Genomic DNA, 20,568 nt, shown 5'->3' on the forward strand with positions numbered 1-20,568 from the left:
CAAATGCTCCTGATAAAGTTATAGGACCTCCTCTTATCCTATGAGCTTTGGATGAACTTATTTCTTTGATTTATTTAATTTTTAGTTTCTTTTTAATACTGTTTAAAGGTTTTATTATATTTTTTAATGCTATTTATAAGACATTGTTTATAAGTTTTACTATAGTTTTTATTCTATTTAGCTAACTTTTACTTGATTTTTCTGCACAGCATTTTTTTTTTTTCAGTTTTAACTATATACGCTGCTCCAAACCTTAGTTTGTTTCTATATGTTCATTTCATCCTCTGTTTTTCTCTCATACGCACACGCCATAAAAACAAAACAGAACAAAACAAACCAACATTTTAAAACTACCATTTGCAGAAGCGAAAAGAGCGTCCAACCACACTCTTCTCTTTCCATCACCTCAGTCCAAGCACTTCTTCAAAATTCACGCAAACTTTTTCCACTTTCTTTGATTTCATTGTTCTCAATTGGGTTGAATTCAAATTCAATTCTTATGATCACAAAACAACAACAACACACAACACAAAAAGAAAACAAAAAGGAGACAAAAGCATAAGCAACAACCATGCTTGGGAATGGAGTTATTGGGATTTTATCTGAGACTTGCAACAAATGGGAGAGAAGGACACCATTGACCCCATCACACTGTGCTCGACTTTTACACAGTGGACAAGGAGATACAGCAACTGCTGGGGTTGCTCGCATTATTGTGCAGCCATCAACAAAGCGCATCTATCACGATTCCCAGTACGAGGATGTTGGGTGTCAAATTTCAGATGACTTGTCACAATGTGGTCTTGTCGTGGGTGTTAAACAACCTCAGGTAACTCTTTGTTTCTGAAGAAAAAAAAAAGAACCCATTTGGCTAATGTATAATTATGCCAGTTTTTATCTAAATTTTGCAAGTTTGGATTATTGTTTGGTGTAGTTGGAGATGATTCTTCCTGATAGAGCTTATGCCTTTTTCTCTCATACACACAAGGCCCAGAAAGATAACATGCCTTTACTAGATAAGGTACATCTCCTATGAATATCTATTTCTAAAAGTAGAATCTACTTTTGCGGAATCTAGAGGAGAGTCTCCTTTGAATTTCTATTTGTAAAAGATGAAATCTACTGTACGAAACTCATTTTTGCGGAAGCTAGAGGAGAATCTCTTATGAATTTCTATCTGTAAATGGTAGAATCTACTTTACAAAACTGTCACTTTTTCGGAATCTAGAGGAGATACTTCTATGAATATCTGTTCGTAAAGGGAGAATCTGCTGTAAAAAACTCTCACTTTTGTGGAATCCAGAGAAAATCTATGTGTATTGGGTATATATAATCACCCTCTCACATGGTTCATATTGATGTGAGAGGGTAGTTACATATGCCCGAATCCCGATACACTATATACCATCTTGTCTAGGAAAGGTGACAATTGCTTATACTGACTCTCTTTTTACACACTCACATGTTATGTAGATACTAAATGAAAGGGTGTCATTATATGATTACGAGCTTATTGTTGGGGATCATGGGAAAAGGTTGCTTTCATTTGGAAAATATGCCGGTAGAGCTGGATTAATTGACTTCCTACACGGTTTGGGACAGAGTATGTTTTCATTACCTTTTCCAAATTTTGCAGTGTTGGAATTTTCTGTTGTTTTGAGAATGCCTTGCTCCATTTCCATTAAAATCCTCCGTTTTAATTGAAGAAAGAAGGCAGTGGGCTATAATTTGAAATTTCCCATGTCATATATGTCCGACCTTAGAAACAGCTAGCACATGCTCTAAATTTATTTATATGATCTCATGTAGTTTATGTTGAATTTTGACCAAAACTTTCTTTCAACAGGATATCTAAGCCTTGGATATTCAACACCTTTCCTCTCACTAGGTGCATCTTACATGTATCCTTCCTTGGCTGCTGCCAAGGCTGCTGTAATTTCAATTGGTGAAGAAATAGCAGCTCATGGACTGCCGCCAGGAATCTGTCCGTTGGTCTTTATATTCACTGGCTCAGGAAATGGTACTATGAACATTACAAGTGGCTCTCCTTTTTGGTGCACCCATACTGTTTCTATTGAAAATTAGAAGTTTCTCTATCATTGAAATGTATTGCGGGGTACACACTTAGTTTGCATGATGATATGTAAAGTTCTCCTAAGTACTATTGATTATAACTACTAAATACAGATATCAACACATTTTGGTTTTTGTATTCATATGATATGTTGAAATACTTTTTATTCCTATTTATGTTACCAACTCTTGTAAGTGATTTTATTTGTAAAACTCTATTATATTTGATTTTTACATCACACTTTTAATTATCTATTACATATTTTCTTTTGTAGTTTCTCTTGGCGCACAAGAGATATTTAAGCTTCTTCCTCACACCTTTGTGGAACCAAGTCAACTTCCAGAGCTATTTGGGGTGGTAAGTTTCCAGTATCATATTTGTTGTTAAAAATGTTCATCTAATTGTGCAGCATGGGCAGGGTTGCATAAGCCCACAGTTCATTTCATGAAACTTTACAATGTGAATCCCTATTGCTCCTGACTCACCTCTTTATGTTGACCCTATACTGAAGTAAATAATGCATCCAAACCTTGTTTCCTCAAGGTATAGGATCAGAGAGGTGACTGGATTCCATGTTTAGCTTTAGCTGTTTCTTTTTCTTCCCTGACCCCAGAATGAGGCGTGGTCCAAGCACTGGCCAAAATGAAGGTCAAGTGGGGTTTTCGAGAGATTAAATTTGGGAATTGTGTACAAGTCTATCACCAGTAAAGGAAACAATATCCTCTGTATCGTTTTCTTATGAACTTTCTGAAATAGTATCTATCAGATTCTGGTTGACAAACTTCTCCTTTGATTTCTCTATTCCTATGGTCTGCAGACAAGGCATCTGCACTTCAAACATATTGTCTACCTGTACATATATTGTCATTAAAATGAGTCCAGAAAGTTATACTAAGTAATCAGTCAAACTAGCATGATATTTTGTTTAAATGCTGGAATTCATTATTCGTCTAATTATTGATTTAGACTACATTGAATCTAACTATATACAAAGTAGAAACTTCCATGTTTATAGATAGTAGAACATATGATAAAAAAGAGAGAAGAAGGACATGGATGGTTTATATAAAAATTTTCAATATCAAATGAAAGTATCTTCACATTTCTGCTTCATCTTGTCAACTACTTTGCAAGGCTTGGGAGGGCTTTGGCATGATGTCCTAAATATATGAGCTAGCAGTTACCATATTTGTTTTCTGGAAGTTGCAGTAACTATCAAAGGTCAACTATCACAAGTTGATTATTGTTTTTAGTTTTTGTTGGAAATTGAAGAAATCAGTCCAAATGAAGGGGAGTAATTAAAGGTGCATGTTTCATGAAACCTTCTGTAGGGTATGAAGAATATGGGTAATAATTTGGATATTAATTATAAATATCAATAAATATTCTTATCTGAAATCCAGAAATAGCCAGTAAGAAAAAGAAGACAGAGAAGACTTTATTTCTAACTAGTTTGTTTTGATTGGGGTGCACAAGGTCTTGGGCCCCAACACCCACTACACTAACCTTGGTGCAAATTTTAATTTGAAATTCATTTTATTCTGAATTTTAATCTTGGCTGTCTTTTTAATTTGATCAATTCATTCTGACATTTATTTTTAAGCATAAAAAATATTGAAAATTTTCTTTTTGATCAGGGTTGGGATCTCAATCAACCTGCACAGGCGTTAAAGAGAGTTTTCCAAGTTTATGGTTCTGTTGTAACTTGTCAAGACATGGTTGAACATAGAGATGCCACAAAAGTGTTTGACAAAGTGAGTTACAGACTTTTTTTTTGGGGGGCAGGGGGCACTGGGGAGGGCTTTCTTCAATCTGATTTCTTATTTATCATTCTAATCTTTTTATCTATCTACCTCATGTATGAAATTTCAATGACATGATCACATTATTGCATGACAAATAGATATGAAGTACATGTGATATGAAGCTACTACACTTACCTCATCTTTGCACATATCAGATATTACCAAAACAAGTGCAGTAACAAATTAAAACCCAATGTAAATTATTTTTTGCACAATGAGAGCACAACAAGATTTACATGGAAGAGTTTTTAATGTGCTGGTGAAAATAATGATAGTCACACATTTTAGTAATAATAGTCACCACAAAGTTTTCTCTATCCTACTGTAACTTCATATCATAATTTTGAAAAGAAGAAGAAGAGAATAAAAAGGCAAGCTAGTCTGGAAAAGCAATGTAGCATCATTTTTATTAGATTTAAAAAAATAGATTTAATTTAAAATGGCTCATTGTGACTTGGAATAAGCCTTTCTCTGTAAAAGAAGGAAATATCAGTTTATTCCTATAACCCATCTATGATAAGAGTATTTAATCAGTAATATCAACAAATTGCAGAGCCAAAAGAATATATATATATATATATATATGAATTGAAATTATTAAAAAAAAAAAAGCAAGAGTTGTGTACTGGTTGGCACCTCTTGATGTCTCCAAGACATAAAGTGTTCAAATCCTCCCTCGTCTAACTATTAAATTAAAAAAAAAAAAAAAAAAAAAAGAAATTGAAGAAAAAGATCCACTGACTATTACATTCCATGTTTTTTGAATTATCAAATTTTAATGTCAGAATAGTGGATATAGTCATGATTCAATAGGTTAGGTCCACTTACTTTTTTCTTAACCCCCTCCCCCAATCTTTATAATGAATTTGGTTGGAATAATGGAAAGGGATATTTAGCGATTCAAGGAGATGACTTTTCATTATTCAATATAATATTATTCATTATATAGAAACTTTGCTTTAATTATCCCTAGATAAAGCTGTCATGGTTCTTGTGAAATTTTTTTACTTGTTCTCGAATGGTTCCTCTTTGTCTGAAGTGGCTATTAATCTAGCTATGTCTGTCACAGCTCAAGCTTGTTTTCAACCAAAGATTTTGGCCTCATGTTTGAAGCATTCTTTTTGAAGTAGATTATCTTGAGAAATGCAACTAATTTCTTTAGGACACGTTGCAGAGAGAACTATCTTACCTCACTGTACTTAATCTTGGAGCGAAAGCTTATCATTGTGGATTACATATCTTTCCTGAATTTTGGGCTATTTTTAAGAGGACCTACCTTCTTTAACTTCCTGCAAGCTTCTATGCCTGCTATTTACTCTTGATTGAATGTTATGCATCTATGCCTGCTATTTACTCTTGATTGAATGTTATGCATTTGCATCTTGAATGTTGGCTGAATCAATAAAGACTTCGATCAAACTTTTCAGTATTAGCTTTTCTCTGCCATTCTATCCTATCTAAAGCTCTATGTGAGCTCCTTAAGTAATATTTCCTTTTTGACTCTACTAGTGTTATATGCATCAAATTCGGTTTGGCTGTAAAATTGGGACTGCTGTGTTTTCTCTTGAAGGGAATATTGTAATGCTAAGTAGATGTGACTAATGAGGACCCTAAGGCTTTGTGTACTTTTTGTGTCCCATGTATCTACCTGGTGAGAATTAAAAATTTCCTAGTCTTTTAGATCCTTATTCCTAAGATTAATTTTGGTTGCTTAAGCCTTTCATCAAAAGGATCTCTGAAAAGTAAGATACCATTAGGATATGCAGTAAGATGACAAAAGCATCATATATAAATCCTCATGAAGAAATACCAATTAATAGCAGTTCTCCTGTACTCATGTCTTGACATGAAAGAATAAAGTTTCCACTATCACTAGCATGAAGTCTGTTTCCACCAAGGTAAATTATCTTGTCTTGCAACCCATATTTCATTTTCTCTAATTTGATACCTTTTCTATTATCCACTACTCTTTGGTCCAATGACATTGAAAACAGGCTTCTTGATGCCTATACCAAGGCCAAAAGTATTAATCATATATTTGACTTACGTTTGATGGCTATAATGTCTTCATTTTGGATTCTTTTAGGGTTTGAAAGTCATATATATTCGGTTGTAAGTGAAAGCATTGATGTCTTTGTGAATAAATGAAGGGAAAATAGAAAAACAAAACAAAGAAGAGGGGATTATAGTTGGTGAATTTTCCATAGTCATTCTACTTTTCTTATCAGTCCTTGACATAATTGAGATTGTGACTCTCTTAAAACATAATATACTACTCACTCTACCATTTTATCTTATTAGAGGTAGACACTTACAAAAAAAGATCTTATTTTTCAGGCTGACTACTATGCACATCCAGAACACTACAACCCTATTTTCCATGAAAAAGTAGCTCCGTATGCATCTGTAATTGGTGTGTAGTCCCCTTTCCTACAAATATATTGGTGCAAATTATATGCTATTGCTTTTGCTTATTATTAGTTAAAACTTGATTCAGGATTTTTGGCTGCTATTAAGTTGTTAATTATCTTTCAAATATACTTTTGGTAGTGAACTGCATGTATTGGGAGGAAAGATTTCCTCAGTTGTTGAGTACCAAGCAAATTCAAGATCTCATGAGGAAAGGATGTCCACTTGTTGGAGTCTCTGACATAACTTGTGATATTGGGGGTTCCATTGAGTTTGTTAACCAAACAACATCAATTGACTCACCCTTTTTCAGGTATTTGTTTTTTCTTTTATAGTAAATTTCCTCTTTCATGCATTTTTATGTGTGTTTTCTTTTCTTCTAGACATTGTACGCCATATACTTGTAAATATTTGTGCCATATACTTGTAAATATTTGTGCGGTACAGCCAATGTAGACACAAGTAAAGCAAAAAAAGTGAACACAGTCCAAAAGGTCATAATTCATAGGCTTTGGTAGCTTAGACGCCCTGGAAGAATGAAACTAGAATTGGTGTCTCCTTTTGCTGTCTTCCCTTCTCTTATCGCTAGGGTAACTGATGATGCCAAAATCGTCAGTTAGGTCCCTCGTTCAATCCGGAGCATTAGACGACCTTATAGAACCTGCAAGATAAAGGAGAGATAGATCGAAAAGACTACTGGATTGTGTTCAGTGGGGGAGCTTCCGATGCTTAAATTAGTACCAACCTATATATTTCATATATAGATAGTGTTTTGTAGTAGTTTTTTGACGTACCTTAGCAAATGGACAGATTGTCCCTTTTATAGGTGACTTAGGTAGCTGTTGGACATATATGAGGGTGATTATTACCCTAATTGTAATGTTCTTTGTCTTGATGAAAGGGTTTAAGGCCTTTGATGATCGTTATTGAATGTGTTGGGCGGTTACTCATAAATCTTTGATGGCCTACTAATGACGCAATGACCGTCCATTAAGATGGACGACCTTAATAGTTTTTATGGACTCATCAGTAACAATTTGGAAAATAGGTGAAACAAGTGCAGAATGTTGCTATCAAGTGGCAAAGAATGATGATTCATTTTTAAGCCTTCACGATTTGTTCTAATCTACAAACTAACAAATAGTCGACTACCATCTAGCCAACATAACTCCTGCTGTATCAGTTTATTGCATAAAAGCAAGAATTTGATTTTTCAAAAAGGGAGGGTTTCTCCTTGAAGTGTCCAAATCAATAAAAAATCTTAAATGGTCATAAAACAAAAAAGATAAATTATATAAATAAGATCACTGCCAGTTTTGTAACCAAAATCTATCTGGAAAAAATACCAGGGGAGTATCTATAGACTATAAAATATAGTTGTTAACTCACAGTTACAGTGTACGTTGGTATCCTAGCTGCAATTTACCAAGCATGTCAAATTCCAGGCTCTGATATAAAGTAAATATATGTAGATGTGATCTTAATATGTTTTGAGGGTAGGAGGAAAAGGAGGCAGCAGACAAGGAAATGTTGTTGGTTGGAGATTGGAAGTAAATCATCATTTTACTAAGAAGAGGTGATTGCTCCAGAACATCCTTATCCTATTATCCATACACTTATCCTGTAGAAGATCAAGACATTTGCAAGAAATTATTACATACGATTTCTAATGCTGCTTTCAGCCTATAGTTATTATTGAACTTTTACAAAATTTTCATTAAACTTATTCCTTTTCCCCCATAATTTCTAAAGCTTTTTAAAATCAAGTATGATTTTCTGATAAGTATAATATTAGGAAAACCTTCCCCACCTAAAAAGAGAGGAAATTTGAGAGTATGGGATGCTGTGCATTGTGCACAAGTTTTTTTTTAGAAGTTTGTTATATGTAATGAACAGTTAAGATTACTCCAGATCCTGTTTCTGACTGATGTTGGACATCCTGTTCATGTTTAGTTTTGTTTCACATGCTGGACTATCAATTTGGCATCTTCAATTGTAATTCTAACTACAAATATTCAACTCTAAAAGATTATTATCTGTGTTGAGGATATGTTCATTCATGGTCTCAGATACGATCCTTTAAATGATTCATATCATCATGACATGGAGGGTAATGGTGTGATATGTTCAGCTGTCGACATTCTTCCTACAGAGTTTGCAAAAGAGGTGAAATACTCTGATCCAAACATTTCTTCTCTATTATATATAGATGTTTCCTTTGTGCATTCTCTCCAGAAATATCTTGATGTCAACATTTAAATTTTTATGGTCTCAATTAACATGCCACTTAACTGTGGAAAGGCTTCTCAACATTTTGGAGACATACTATCCCAATTTGTTGGCTGTTTGGCTTCTGCAACAGATACTACAAATTTACCTGCACACTTAAGGAGAGCATGCATAGCTCATGGAGGAGCCCTTACGTCTTTGTATGAATATATTCCACGTATGCGAAACTCTGATTCAGAGTAAGCTTCTTTCCATCTACGATTTGTAGCCTTTCCATTGGTACTATGTTTACGTATGGGAAATAATTGGGGGTCTGTAGAATTTAATCTCTGATTATAGAGCTCAAGAGCCTTGACTAAGAAGGGTACTCAGAAAATACTTGCTTTTCAATAAAAATACAAGTCCGTTGACTTGAAAAGATCTAAGTGTAAAGTTAAAGCTAAATAGAAACAAAATAGTGTCAAAATTGTAGGGAACTGAGTTCATATTAAGGTCATAATTTATTATATATAAAAAAAAAAAAAAATCCTAGACCAATAGGTCTCAAATGTATGCCTTAATTTTAAAATTGTTTAGCTATCTACTTGTTTTTGCAAAAACATAACCCTAGAATATTGACTGCAGCTCTGAAGGTTCCCCTATCTCAATAATCTTAGGAAAACTTTGCTGTCTATTTTTTGCCAAAAACAATAGGCTATCTGAGAGGAGGCTTTCATTTGCATAAATTTTGAGCATGATCTGTATGGTTTGGATGTATGGAGAGAGTAGGAAACTGAGCTTATTAGTATTAGACCTAATACACCTAAATAATATTGGAATAGACATGGTGTGCGTGTGTATAATTTTATCCTTTCAAGAAACAAATTAAATACAACTAAAAAAAAAAAGCCTTAATGCTAGTCAAGGTCAGCTACATGTATTCTTATCCAATTTTATTCTATCTGAAGTTGTACCATTTGTTACTTTTTCAATTGACTATTCCTTGTTTACTAATTTTTTAATGTTATATTTGGTTTTCTTCCACTATTTGTCCTTCCCTTAACTAGAATCAACTCACTCTTTCTCTTTGATGCATTAATCGCCCTCCGCTAAATATGACCAAACCAAACCATCCCAAGTAACTTTCCAGTCTCCCTCATTATTTCATCAATAACTCCTATTTTTAAGCAAATTTCCTTATTTTGAATCATATCTTTCTTTGTATTTCGATTTGTTTATCTTAACATTCTCATTTCAATTTTAATTACGTTGATACCATTGTCTTTAAATTGGAATTTCAAGAATTTCAAAATGTAAACAAATGTTACTTGTATATTCTAATAATTTTCTAAGACTGAGTTTGAATAACTTTTAACAGAGAAGAATAAACCATTTTTTTTTAATCTTTTAATTGCAATTCCCCTTTTCAACTACAGCTAAAGTTCTATGTGCTTCCACTTCAATGGGCAAAAAATATTTTCAGATATATCCTAATAAGAATATAATAGAATGCAATAGTTGTCCGCCCTAACTTGTGAATTAAGTCCATGCATTTGAGTGTCCAACAAAACTGCCTTTGGAAACTGATTTTTCTTACTGCAAAGTCAGTGTCTGTTCAGACAATTTTGCTTTTGTCATTTGTGCAAGTCATATTCAGACCAGACCAATTGATTTGACATATAATTTGTATCATAATCCATGGAAAGATATATATGCACGTTCTAAGTTCTGTAAAATGTTTCTCATCCATGTTAGTTGTGATTCTGTCTTTTTCTAAATATTCATGAATTCTCTTTTTGATTTTCAGGGAAATATCAGAAGATACATCAAATCGCCACTCTTACAAGAAGAAGTACAGCATATTGGTAGGTTCTTCAGTTTAGTTTAGGTTTTTGGCTATTCATTCTATTTTTCATGCCAAATGTTAGTTCTTGGCTCATGCAAAATGGTGTTGGGTTGCAAAGTCATGTGAATTAGGTTAGATATTGGTTATATCATTCTAATAATTGCAGTTGTTAAAGTATCTCCTCATCTAAATTTCTGAACATAACTGGCAGGTATCTCTGAGTGGTCACTTATTTGATCAATTTCTGATAAATGAGGCCTTAGATATTATTGAAGCTGCAGGTGGCTCCTTCCACTCAGTTAAATGTCAAGTGGGTCAGAGTGTTAATGTCAAGTCATACTCAGAACTTGAAGTAAGTAGATTTTTATATTCCCATTTAGTTTGGAAGATCGAATTGTTGCTTTGTTAATGGAATGTAGCAAGTTTTCAAATTCCTTTCTCACTTTGTATTACATTGTCAAGCGTGAGTTGTCTTTGAATTGCATTCCATTGTTGGATATGAAATGTGTGCAATGTGGTTAAACTATTTATGAATGAATACCTCTTACCATTGTACTCAAAGATCCCAGGCTAAAGCTGAGCAATAGCTCATATCTGCTATTTTATTTGGTACCTTATTGATGCATAGAAAATTATAGCATAGTTTCTACTGTAACTGAAACAGCATAATAGCCACAGAAAATAGAACACGTCTATTTGAATTTTCAAGAACTCCACTGGCTTGAGAAAACCATGAATCCTTATGTAATTTTATTGTAATAATCATCTTGATACCAAACTTTGTTTCAGTTGCAAATTTATACAGTAAAGCTTGAACAAACCCTGGTTTCTGTTGTACACAAAATTAGGCTAGAATAATCAAAAAAGGAAAATTTCAGAAAATCTCTGAAATTAATATTTCTGGTAAACATCCCAGAATTGACAGTACTCTTTTAAAACAAAAATTATAATAGGAGGAAAATTTTCCATAAATGGAAAAAAGCCAAAACAGAGGGCTAAACAATGGAAATTGGCCACATTGTTTACTTTCCGGTCATCAGATTTTATGCAATACTGGTGCCATGGATTTCTTCTACTACTTTTTTACTAACCACGCTTTTACGTTGGGATTTCTAGTTATATCAATTACTTTTTCTTTGATAGAATAAACAAATCAATTACTAATAGTATTGAACATTTGCAAAACTTCGAATGTATATGTTAAATCATTCAAGCACCAATATAAACATAGTTAAAATGAGTGAAGTAAAGCCTCGTGGGCTGGTTTTTAATCTCATTCTATTCCAGAATGTAAGAATATAAAGGGAAGCTTCAAAGGAACCCACTAAATTTTCTCTATATAGATCAACTTAGCTTAAGTATCTATTCTCAAAGATGTATCTTTCTCTTTCCTACCTCAGTTTATCAATCCTTTTTATTTTTGATTCCTATCCAAGAAAGTATTCATAGATTAAATATCTTCTTATAGAATTGTTTATTGTATTGGACAGGTTGGTGCTGATGATAGGGTAGTGCTGGATCAAATTATTGACTCTTTAACTTCTATAGCTAATCCAAATGAAACATCTGGGAACCAAGAAAAAAATAAGATGTCACTGAAGGTTGGTAAAGTCCAAGAGAGTGACATTAAAAATGGACATAACACAGAAAGGAAGACTGCAGTTCTTATTCTTGGGGCGGGGCGTGTCTGCCAACCAGCTGCCGAGCTATTAGCATCATCTGGAAGGTTTTCATCTCACCAAGGGTATAAAGCATGCCTGGAAGATGATTCTGAAGAGCAGAATGATGTTCAAGTTATTGTTGGATCTCTCTACCTAAAGGATGCGGAAGAGGTATCACTGACCAAAAAGCTTTTACCTTTGTGCAAATATTAGCTTCATCAAATTCTGTAGAGTATGAATTTTTCAGCTATTGATTAAGGTGGAAAAAGTTTTCCAGTTTGATATACATGAATGCAATACTGGCATACATGTATGAATACTGTCTTAATACAATAGAGTGTATATACATGCATAGTTATGTGTATTTTCATTGCATATAAACCATTTGATATTTATAGTGAAGGATTGGATGCAGATCATTGAAGGAATTCCTAATGCAACAGCCATTCAGCTTGATGTGATGGATCATGAAAATCTTTTTAAGTATGTTTCACAGGTAGGTTCTTTTCCATGGTAATTTTAAATAGTTATTTGGCCAATGTATCAGTCAACTACTGGATGAACTTTGATAAATGAGGCCTTTGATATTATTGAAGCTGCGGTGGCTCATGCATGCATGGCAACAGTTGTTGACATAAATCATTCTAATTTCACTACTTAGATATCTACTGTTTTCTCACAAGAATAAGTTACTTCCGTTTTCCTGAATAATTATCACATTTCATGGGCTTACGTTGTCAATGTCTGTTGTTTCTTGCAGGTTGAAGTGGTCATAAGTTTACTCCCTGCTAGTTGTCACATTATTGTGGCAAATGCATGCATCGAGGTATATGGAACTGTCTCAATTTCATATCCTGTATCACAGTTAAGAGTTATCACAGCTGGTTGTGACCTAATATTAAATCTGCTTCTAGCCCAAGCTCAACAGGTGAGGGATCACACCAGCAGCCTTGTGGCTCATGGCATTGCCCAGTTCTTCCCATGGGGAGAACCAAGGTTCAAATCCCCACTTCCCCACTTGTAAGCACAAAGAGAGAGAGAGAGAGAGAGAGAGAGAGAGAGTGTGTGTGTAGGATCACAATAATGGTGAACTTTGTAAAAATTCAGCAAGCAAATAACTGAATTTATGATTTATAAATTCTTAACTCAAGTCAATATGTGTTTCAGTAACAAGTTTATACCACCTGTGAAAAAACAATATACGAATAATTATTTTTATGCAGAATCAGCTCAACAATTAACAATCCAGTTAATCTATGAAAGTGAAATATGCTTTTTAACTGTAAAATCTGTGCAATGAATAATATGTAGAAGGCACCTGAGGAACTGTACCAATTAGTTAAGGACTAACTAAATCTGGGGAAAGGGGTTTTGAGATTTGATCTTAGACTTTAGCTGAAGAGATAATTTTCCTTCCAAGAAGAAATAACGTGGTTAAGAACCAGAAAGACTGAAAAATCCGGGTTGAAACAAGAGACAAATAGAGATATGTTGATTGTTTTATGGTATATTATGATCAACCAGAGTCGAAAGTCACAATTGGATTTCTCATTTACTAAATGCTGTCCATTACTTTTTCTTTCTTGCTAAGGAGATGATAATCTCTCTTTATGCAGCTTAAAAAGCATCTTGTTACTGCTAGCTACGTCGATGAGTCCATGTCCATGTTAAATGAAAAGGCAAAGAGTGCTGGTGTTACCATTCTGGGTGAGATGGGTCTGGACCCTGGAATAGGTAAATTAAACCCTCATACATAATGATTTGTTACTTAAAGTTGTCTTGGCATAGCTCATGAATCCATAAATGACTAGCTCTGAGATCCATGAAAGCCTAATACTTGAAATATAATTTTACAATATACTTCACCACAACCTTTTAGTTTTGTAGAAGTTTTCTTTTGCACTTTTTTTTTTTTTTTCCTTTTAATTTTACAATATGATTGATTCCAACTTTGGGAGATGGAGTCCTTGGGCCTGTTTTTTCTGTAACTTTTGTTGTTGATATGCCAGATCATATGATGGCAATGAAGATGATTAACGAAGCTCATGTTCGAAAGGGGATAATAAGGTCTTTCACTTCTTACTGTGGGGGGCTCCCATCCCCGGCTGCTGCAAACAACCCATTAGCATATAAATTCAGGTACTTGTTGGAATGACCTGGATTTGAAACATTCATCTTCTAAGACTTTCCTGAAACTTGCCAAACATAAAAGTTCTTTTTTTTTGGGGGGTGGTGGGGAAGGGAGGGGGAGTAGAAACAGAACAGCTGATTAGAATGTTAAGTTAATAACTGAAACTTATTCTGGAAAAATATGTTAAATAATATTTTGAGGCTATTGACTGTGTGTAGATAAGAGAGACAAATCAGTTTACAAATGCGTTGTGAATGATGTATATTTATTTGTACCTCAAGTTACAAGTGAAATACCATTCTTTTTCATGGACTAGGACCGATACTGGGTAATTCTACATGTGAACTACAACGCAACATTTAGGATCTCAATAACTGTGCTTGTACTTTTATCATGTTGCAAAAAATGATTCCCAGTGTTTAATTTACTGTTGAGATTGGTTTAGCAAAAAACAGAGAATTTTCAAGAAGATGCCTACTGTAATAGTAGACTACAATGTTCTATCGCATTGAACTTTTCTATGGAGGAGATATGTCCATGTTGGACATCAACAGTCTTGGGTGCATGTCTTACACTTTTCCACAGTAAAAAATTTCTGGTTTTCCTTTCTTTTTCTTTTTTTTTTTTTCTTTTTTTTTTTTTCTTCTGTTTTTTTTTCTTCTGTTTTTTTTTATTTTTTTTTTATTATTATTATTTTTTATCATACTACCTAGACACTCCTCTAAGACTCTTAAGACATATAGTGGACACATTGGCATATGTTATTCAATGATGAAAGAATGTAATTTTATAAGAAGAAAACCCATAATATTCTTCTATATGAAGACCATTAAGGACTTGGGTTATCGTCCAAAAATTGAATAGGTGACATAATAAGTAAGGTGTAAAATGATGCACATAAGTGATGCAATGTTATGATTATATCCTCTAGTGTTTTCAAGAAAACTCAAAAGATATATTTATACCAGACAATTTTTTCCTAGGGCACTTCCTTTCTCTTTGCAGGACATTTCGTGTAAATTTTACCTGCCTTCACTCTTTGTTCTACCATTCTTTTGGTCATCATTTTTCGTTCATCATTTTTTCACTTTTACTTGCAAAATGAAGGGAAAGTCATAGGATTTTCTGACACCTAAGCAGCAGAGATTTCTTTATGTTCTCTCATAAGCATCTATATCTGAAGTTTGCATTGAGCTTTCAGCCTCAGAGCAGTTGCTAATTGTCTTATCAACTATTTCAGTTGGAGTCCTGCAGGAGCTATTCGATCTGGGCGAAATCCTGCCACCTATAGATCTAATGGCGAAACTTTACACATTGATGGTAAGCTGTCAATGATAAAATGAAGTGGTGAATCTGATTAACCACTGGGTTATCATGTTGCTGTCCTTTTTTGTTTCTTTTGGTACTTTTTTATATGCATGTCTCACATGCATTCGTCTATTTTTTTATTAGATGTATGAGTTGATCTTTTTAATACTTGAAATATGGACATTCTTTCAACCTTCACTAAATAGTTCTATATTTGGTGTAACTGCATTCTGATATAGATTGGCTTTTCTGCTAGTAGGGTATATTAACTGTCGTAATGAATGTGAAAAATTACCATTTTCTCTATCTCTGAATTCACTGTTGCATTTTTTGATACAAACTTGCAGGGGACAGTCTTTACGATTCAGTTGTGAGATTTCGGATACCTGATCTTCCAGCTTTTGCATTTGAGTGTCTTCCTAATCGTAATTCCTTAGTATATGGGGAATTGTACGGAATCGGACATGAAGCATCAACCATCTTCCGTGGAACCCTTCGCTATGAAGGCATGACATTTGTTTGGCTTTTGGGTTATAGTATTCTTAAGGCCAATGATCAGAACTTAATTGCCTAAAATTAGTTTCATTCGGAGAATAATCTAAGTTCTGTAAACTTAAATTTTATAAAGATTAATCTAAATATCATAATCCTCAAATATTCTACTAGTATAATGTCATTTGTTTTCCCCATAGTTGAAAATGGAGACAAATATTTAGTGTAGGAAAGTCTCAATAAAGGGTCATATAAACTTCAATAGATTTGTTTATGGAACTAAGACATTTTGTTTTGTACAGGATTTGGTGAGATAATGGCAACACTTGCAAGAATTGGTTTTTTTGATACCGAAGCTCATCCAATTCTTAAGGATGGAAAGAAACCGACATTCAGAACATTTTTGTTAGAACTTCTCAAAAGTGAAGATGTGGATGGACCTCTGATAGCGGAGAAGGACATCACTGAAAGGATTGTCACACTTGGACATTGCAAAGAGCAAGGAACTGCAATTAAGGCAGCCAAAACTATCATGTAGGCCCTCAATAAATTTTTATTTTTTCATTTTTGTAGTTATTTTTATGCTCAAGTTTACTAGAAAATGTAAACTAAGTGGCTGCAATTTCTTTTTTGTATTAATTAGATTTTTGGGATTTCACGAGGATGGAGAAATTCCTGCTTCCTGCCAGAGTGCATTTGATGTTACTTGTCTCCGCATGGAAGAACGTTTAGCCTACTCCAGCACAGAACAGGTACATTTCATATCTCTGAGTTAAACCCACAGCAGCCTTCTTCAAAGTGCACTTTTGTTGTTACTTGACTACATTTGTTATAATTTTTATGCCCAAATAATAAATTAACGTGGCTTATGTGATTAATGGTTAGGATATGGTGCTTTTGCATCACGAAGTGGAGGTAGTTTTCCCAGATGGCCTAAGTGAGAATCATAGTGCCACTTTATTGGAATTTGGGAGGACAAAGAATGGGAAAATGACCACTGCCATGGCTCTCACTGTGGGTATTCCAGCAGGCATTGGAGCTCTGGTACTTGTCATATATCTCTGTCCTTCACACCGTGATTTGAGCTAGTGCTTTACCAAAATTTTGACTTCTCTCTGTTTTTGCAGCTCTTACTAGAAAACAAGATCAAGACAAGAGGTGTCTTAAGGCCTATTGAACCTGAAATATATGAGCCAGGTAATTGGAATGTACTTGTTTGGTTCTGGTTTTAGTACAACAGATGAAAATGACTGATAATTGAATTCCCTGGCTACCCCTGGGTTCACTACAGAGATAATTAGTGCATGTATAATCTGACATTGCCTTATGAGGCTAGGTGAAACTTATCAAAAAATTATCATTTTGAATGTGGTGGCTAAATGTCACCAGGGTACATTGAGCATTTTGAACAACTGACTGTATATGTTTTGCTTTACTGCAGCACTGGATTGCTTAGAGGCCTATGGGTTCAAGTTGATGGAGAAGATACAGTGACAGATTATTACCTTGATTGTCCCATATTGATACAGGTTTCAAACACTTTGTAAATTCAAAACCAGAACCAGACAATAATATAGTTTAAATGTCATTGCAACTGCCAAATTTACTGTAATAAAACTAATTCAGGTGAAGCTATTGAAATCACAAAACCTCTGTAAATAGCAGATGTCAGGAAAGGATTGTATGATACCATTCTGGTACCAACAAACTTTCATGGGTAGGGTGATTTTGACTGCGCATGTTTGTGCAGGCCATTAGGCTGCATATCTTGTCCCTTTTGTTTCTCCTCAACTTACCAATGCAAGGTGGCACCCTCAAGCCTTAATTGCTCCCAACATTCCTCCTTATTTCCAAAAAAGCCAACTTACTTAACCCTTGATTCATTCTTGACACTGTTTAAGTCTACAAAACCAAGGAATCTTTTTCCTTGCAGCTTAAACTAAATGATAGGTTAAGAATGTATTGACCCCTTGTGATGAATTAACCAATTAATTAGTCAAGTTAATTAATTAATTCAATTAGCAAGCAATAAGTGTGGTAGCACAAACAAATCACCAACTAAGTTAAAATGCAACGAAAAATAAATTGACACGGTGGTTTATTTACGAATGGGGAAAATCTACACGACAAAAACCCTACTAGGTGATTTTAAGGTCACCAATCTTGAGAATTCACTATTATCTCCCTTCCCCTATATATGTGTGTGTGTGTGTGTGTTTCTCAAAAAAAAAAAAAAAAAAAAAAAAAAAAAAACAAGCGGTTACAAGTAAATGAATCTTAGTACCTTATACCAACTTACAGTTGAACCTTTACCCCAATTCCCAATTGGACTTGTTCTGTAGTAACAATCTCTCCTTTCAATGCATGGCTCCCAGTATGTGACTAACTAATCGATGTGCAGATCCCAGTATGTAGCTTACTCACTAACTTGAACCCTTACCCCAATTCCCAATTGGACTTGTTCTGTAGTAACAATCTCTCCTTTCAATGCATGGCTCCCAGTATGTGACTAACTAATCGATGTGCAGATCCCAGTATGTAGCTTACTCACCAACTTGAGAAAGATGTTGGCTGCAAAGTTCTTCAATTCATCAATACGATGAAGATCACAAAACTCCTTAGTTACAAAACCCTATGGTGTACAAATGTAGCAGCTTCTTGAATAGAAAGATGAACTAGGGCATATGTCTCTGGTTCACAATATGCTTGTAAAAAAATTTTGCATTGAGGTGCATCAACTGTGACGACCCTTAAGACAATCCTTATATATGTTTAGGGTTGTGAGAAAAGAAAGCTCAAACATCTATACACGGATTGGATGAAATCAGATCTGAAAAACTGATTTTCTTAAATCTCAACAGATAACCTATCTATTGAGTAGCTGTCAAGTATCGGGCTTAAATAGCTTTTTAAACCTCGATAGATACTAACTGTTAAGTTAGCTGTCAAACTTTAAAATCTAGCATTTCTTCACTTGATTCTTGGATAGACTTGCATGATTTTAACACTTGAATTTGAAATCTTATTCCTTAAAGCATTAAACACATCTTAGATCTACCTAATTACAAGTAAAATGTGTTTTGTCAAAGGATTAGCCAATTCTATATTAATATATGTTCCTAACATGATTCACATATGTCCTTGTAAAGTTGTGATTTACAACTATGTTTTATGTTGGCTTTATTCCATGACAAAAAGTGTTGTAATTGTTTTAATTTTATTCCTTATATTTTGTGGGATTTTATTGTATTGGGTTTAATATTAAGTTGGTGTAAACTCAAGCTTAATTGAAGATTAGTGCATTTCACGACTAGCTCTCAAGAAGTTCGTAAGAAGGGTTCCCGCGAAAAGGGCATGTGAGAAACACATGACTAGAAGCTGAAGAGTCATGCTAGACTGTCAATTTCACGAGTATTTCGCGGGTAAGGCCTTTCCGTGAGATACCCACAAGACTCTCTGCATGGAGGATTTTTAAGTGTGACTTTTGTACCCTTCACCTATACTATATATACCCTCATTACCCACAAATGTAAAGGAGACCATTTAGAGAGAAAAATCCTAAATAGGTTTTCTACAACACACACACACACCCATCTTTTAGAGAGAGAGTTACTCATCCTTAGTGAGAAATCATTCTAGCCTCTTCTCCTTCCCTCTCCCATTGTCATACCTTGAGAGGAGATTTGTAGACAAACACAACCCACACCTATGCAGAGTGTAGAGGGTATTGGCGGATGCAATCAAGCACATTGCGGGATCCGGAAAGTTAGATAAGACACGGTTCCGAGAAGCTTTGCTGGAATAGAAACTTGGAGGGTTTAGGTACATTGGGTAGATTAGGCTTAGAAGGTCTCTTTCTATTCGTGTTTCCCAACTTATTGTATAGTGGATCGATTTACCGCTTGGAGGGCAGCAGAGAGGTTTTTCATTGAGTTTTTCGGTTTCCTCTTCGATAATACATCATCGTGTTATCTTGTGTTTGCATCTCTCTTCCATTTCTCTTGTGCTTTACTTTTATTGTTTGTTATTCATGTTTATGCACTAGAGTAGTATCGGTTGATTGCATTTTATTTACTCTTGTATCCGTACTTAGATAAGTTAGAGTAAAAGCAATCTAGTCGTAATCTTTTAATTTGGGGCCTAAACAGCTCTTGTATTTTTAACACATTTTCTGACCACATTAATGTGGAGGGAACCTGTGAACAGTGCTGCCTTAGCCACTACAACTCACAGAAGGCTGAAAGGGGGTGTTCGATGGGACAAGCACTCAAGTAAGAGTCTAGATGATCAACAAGTGTAAGGTCACGATGGCTTCAAGAAGACTATATAAGAAAGGGAGTTCCCATGAGAAAAGGGGACAGAAAAAAGGAAGGAGAATAGAGGAGCAGTACAAACAACCGTAATCTTTGAACAGGGACCAACATATATTCATCTTATCTCCTCGGACTGAGGATCTATGGATATTAACGTGCTTCACTTGTGTTCAACTGTTGTATAGCCCAATATTAACCACTGTCTAATTCGCTAAGACCTAGTTCTACAGCCCATTCTCTACAAATTCATTGTTTCTGGGCTCCTTGGACCAAGACCCCATACTTTTTAGGCTTGGGCCCCAAATTGTGACCCTACAATTA

The 20,568-nt window shown here is 34.6% G+C and overlaps 1 protein-coding gene across 1 annotated transcript; it reads left to right on the forward strand.

The window, feature by feature from the left end:
- The first annotated feature begins 269 nt into the window (after nt 1-269).
- On the forward strand, nt 270-17,593 carry LOC126707348 (alpha-aminoadipic semialdehyde synthase). The gene is made up of 24 exons (XM_050406955.1): nt 270-829; nt 935-1,021; nt 1,474-1,603; nt 1,847-2,020; nt 2,349-2,431; nt 3,712-3,828; nt 6,217-6,292; nt 6,430-6,601; nt 8,358-8,454; nt 8,590-8,756; nt 10,304-10,361; nt 10,554-10,694; nt 11,833-12,174; nt 12,419-12,499; nt 12,764-12,829; nt 13,620-13,737; nt 14,013-14,142; nt 15,375-15,454; nt 15,790-15,948; nt 16,237-16,468; nt 16,578-16,686; nt 16,820-16,978; nt 17,062-17,131; nt 17,376-17,593. The coding sequence occupies exons 1-24, from the start codon at nt 572-574 to the stop codon at nt 17,426-17,428; spliced, it is 3,159 nt and encodes a 1,052-aa protein (XP_050262912.1). The 5' UTR covers nt 270-571; the 3' UTR covers nt 17,429-17,593.
- Nucleotides 17,594-20,568: the final 2,975 nt, after the last annotated feature.

This window comes from Quercus robur, chromosome 11 (assembly GCF_932294415.1).
Source record: "Quercus robur chromosome 11, dhQueRobu3.1, whole genome shotgun sequence".
Classification (NCBI taxonomy): domain Eukaryota; kingdom Viridiplantae; phylum Streptophyta; class Magnoliopsida; order Fagales; family Fagaceae; genus Quercus; species Quercus robur.

Bases quoted from the DNA above. Each gene is read 5' to 3' on its own strand.
- LOC126707348 (XM_050406955.1), top strand. From the start codon at position 572: ATGCTTGGGAATGGAGTTATTGGGATTTTATCTGAGACTTGCAACAAA. The intron at 12,175-12,418 runs GTATCACTGACC...GATTGGATGCAG, and splicing joins ACCTAAAGGATGCGGAAGAG to ATCATTGAAGGAATTCCTAA. The intron at 15,455-15,789 runs GTAAGCTGTCAA...ACAAACTTGCAG, and splicing joins CGAAACTTTACACATTGATG to GGGACAGTCTTTACGATTCA.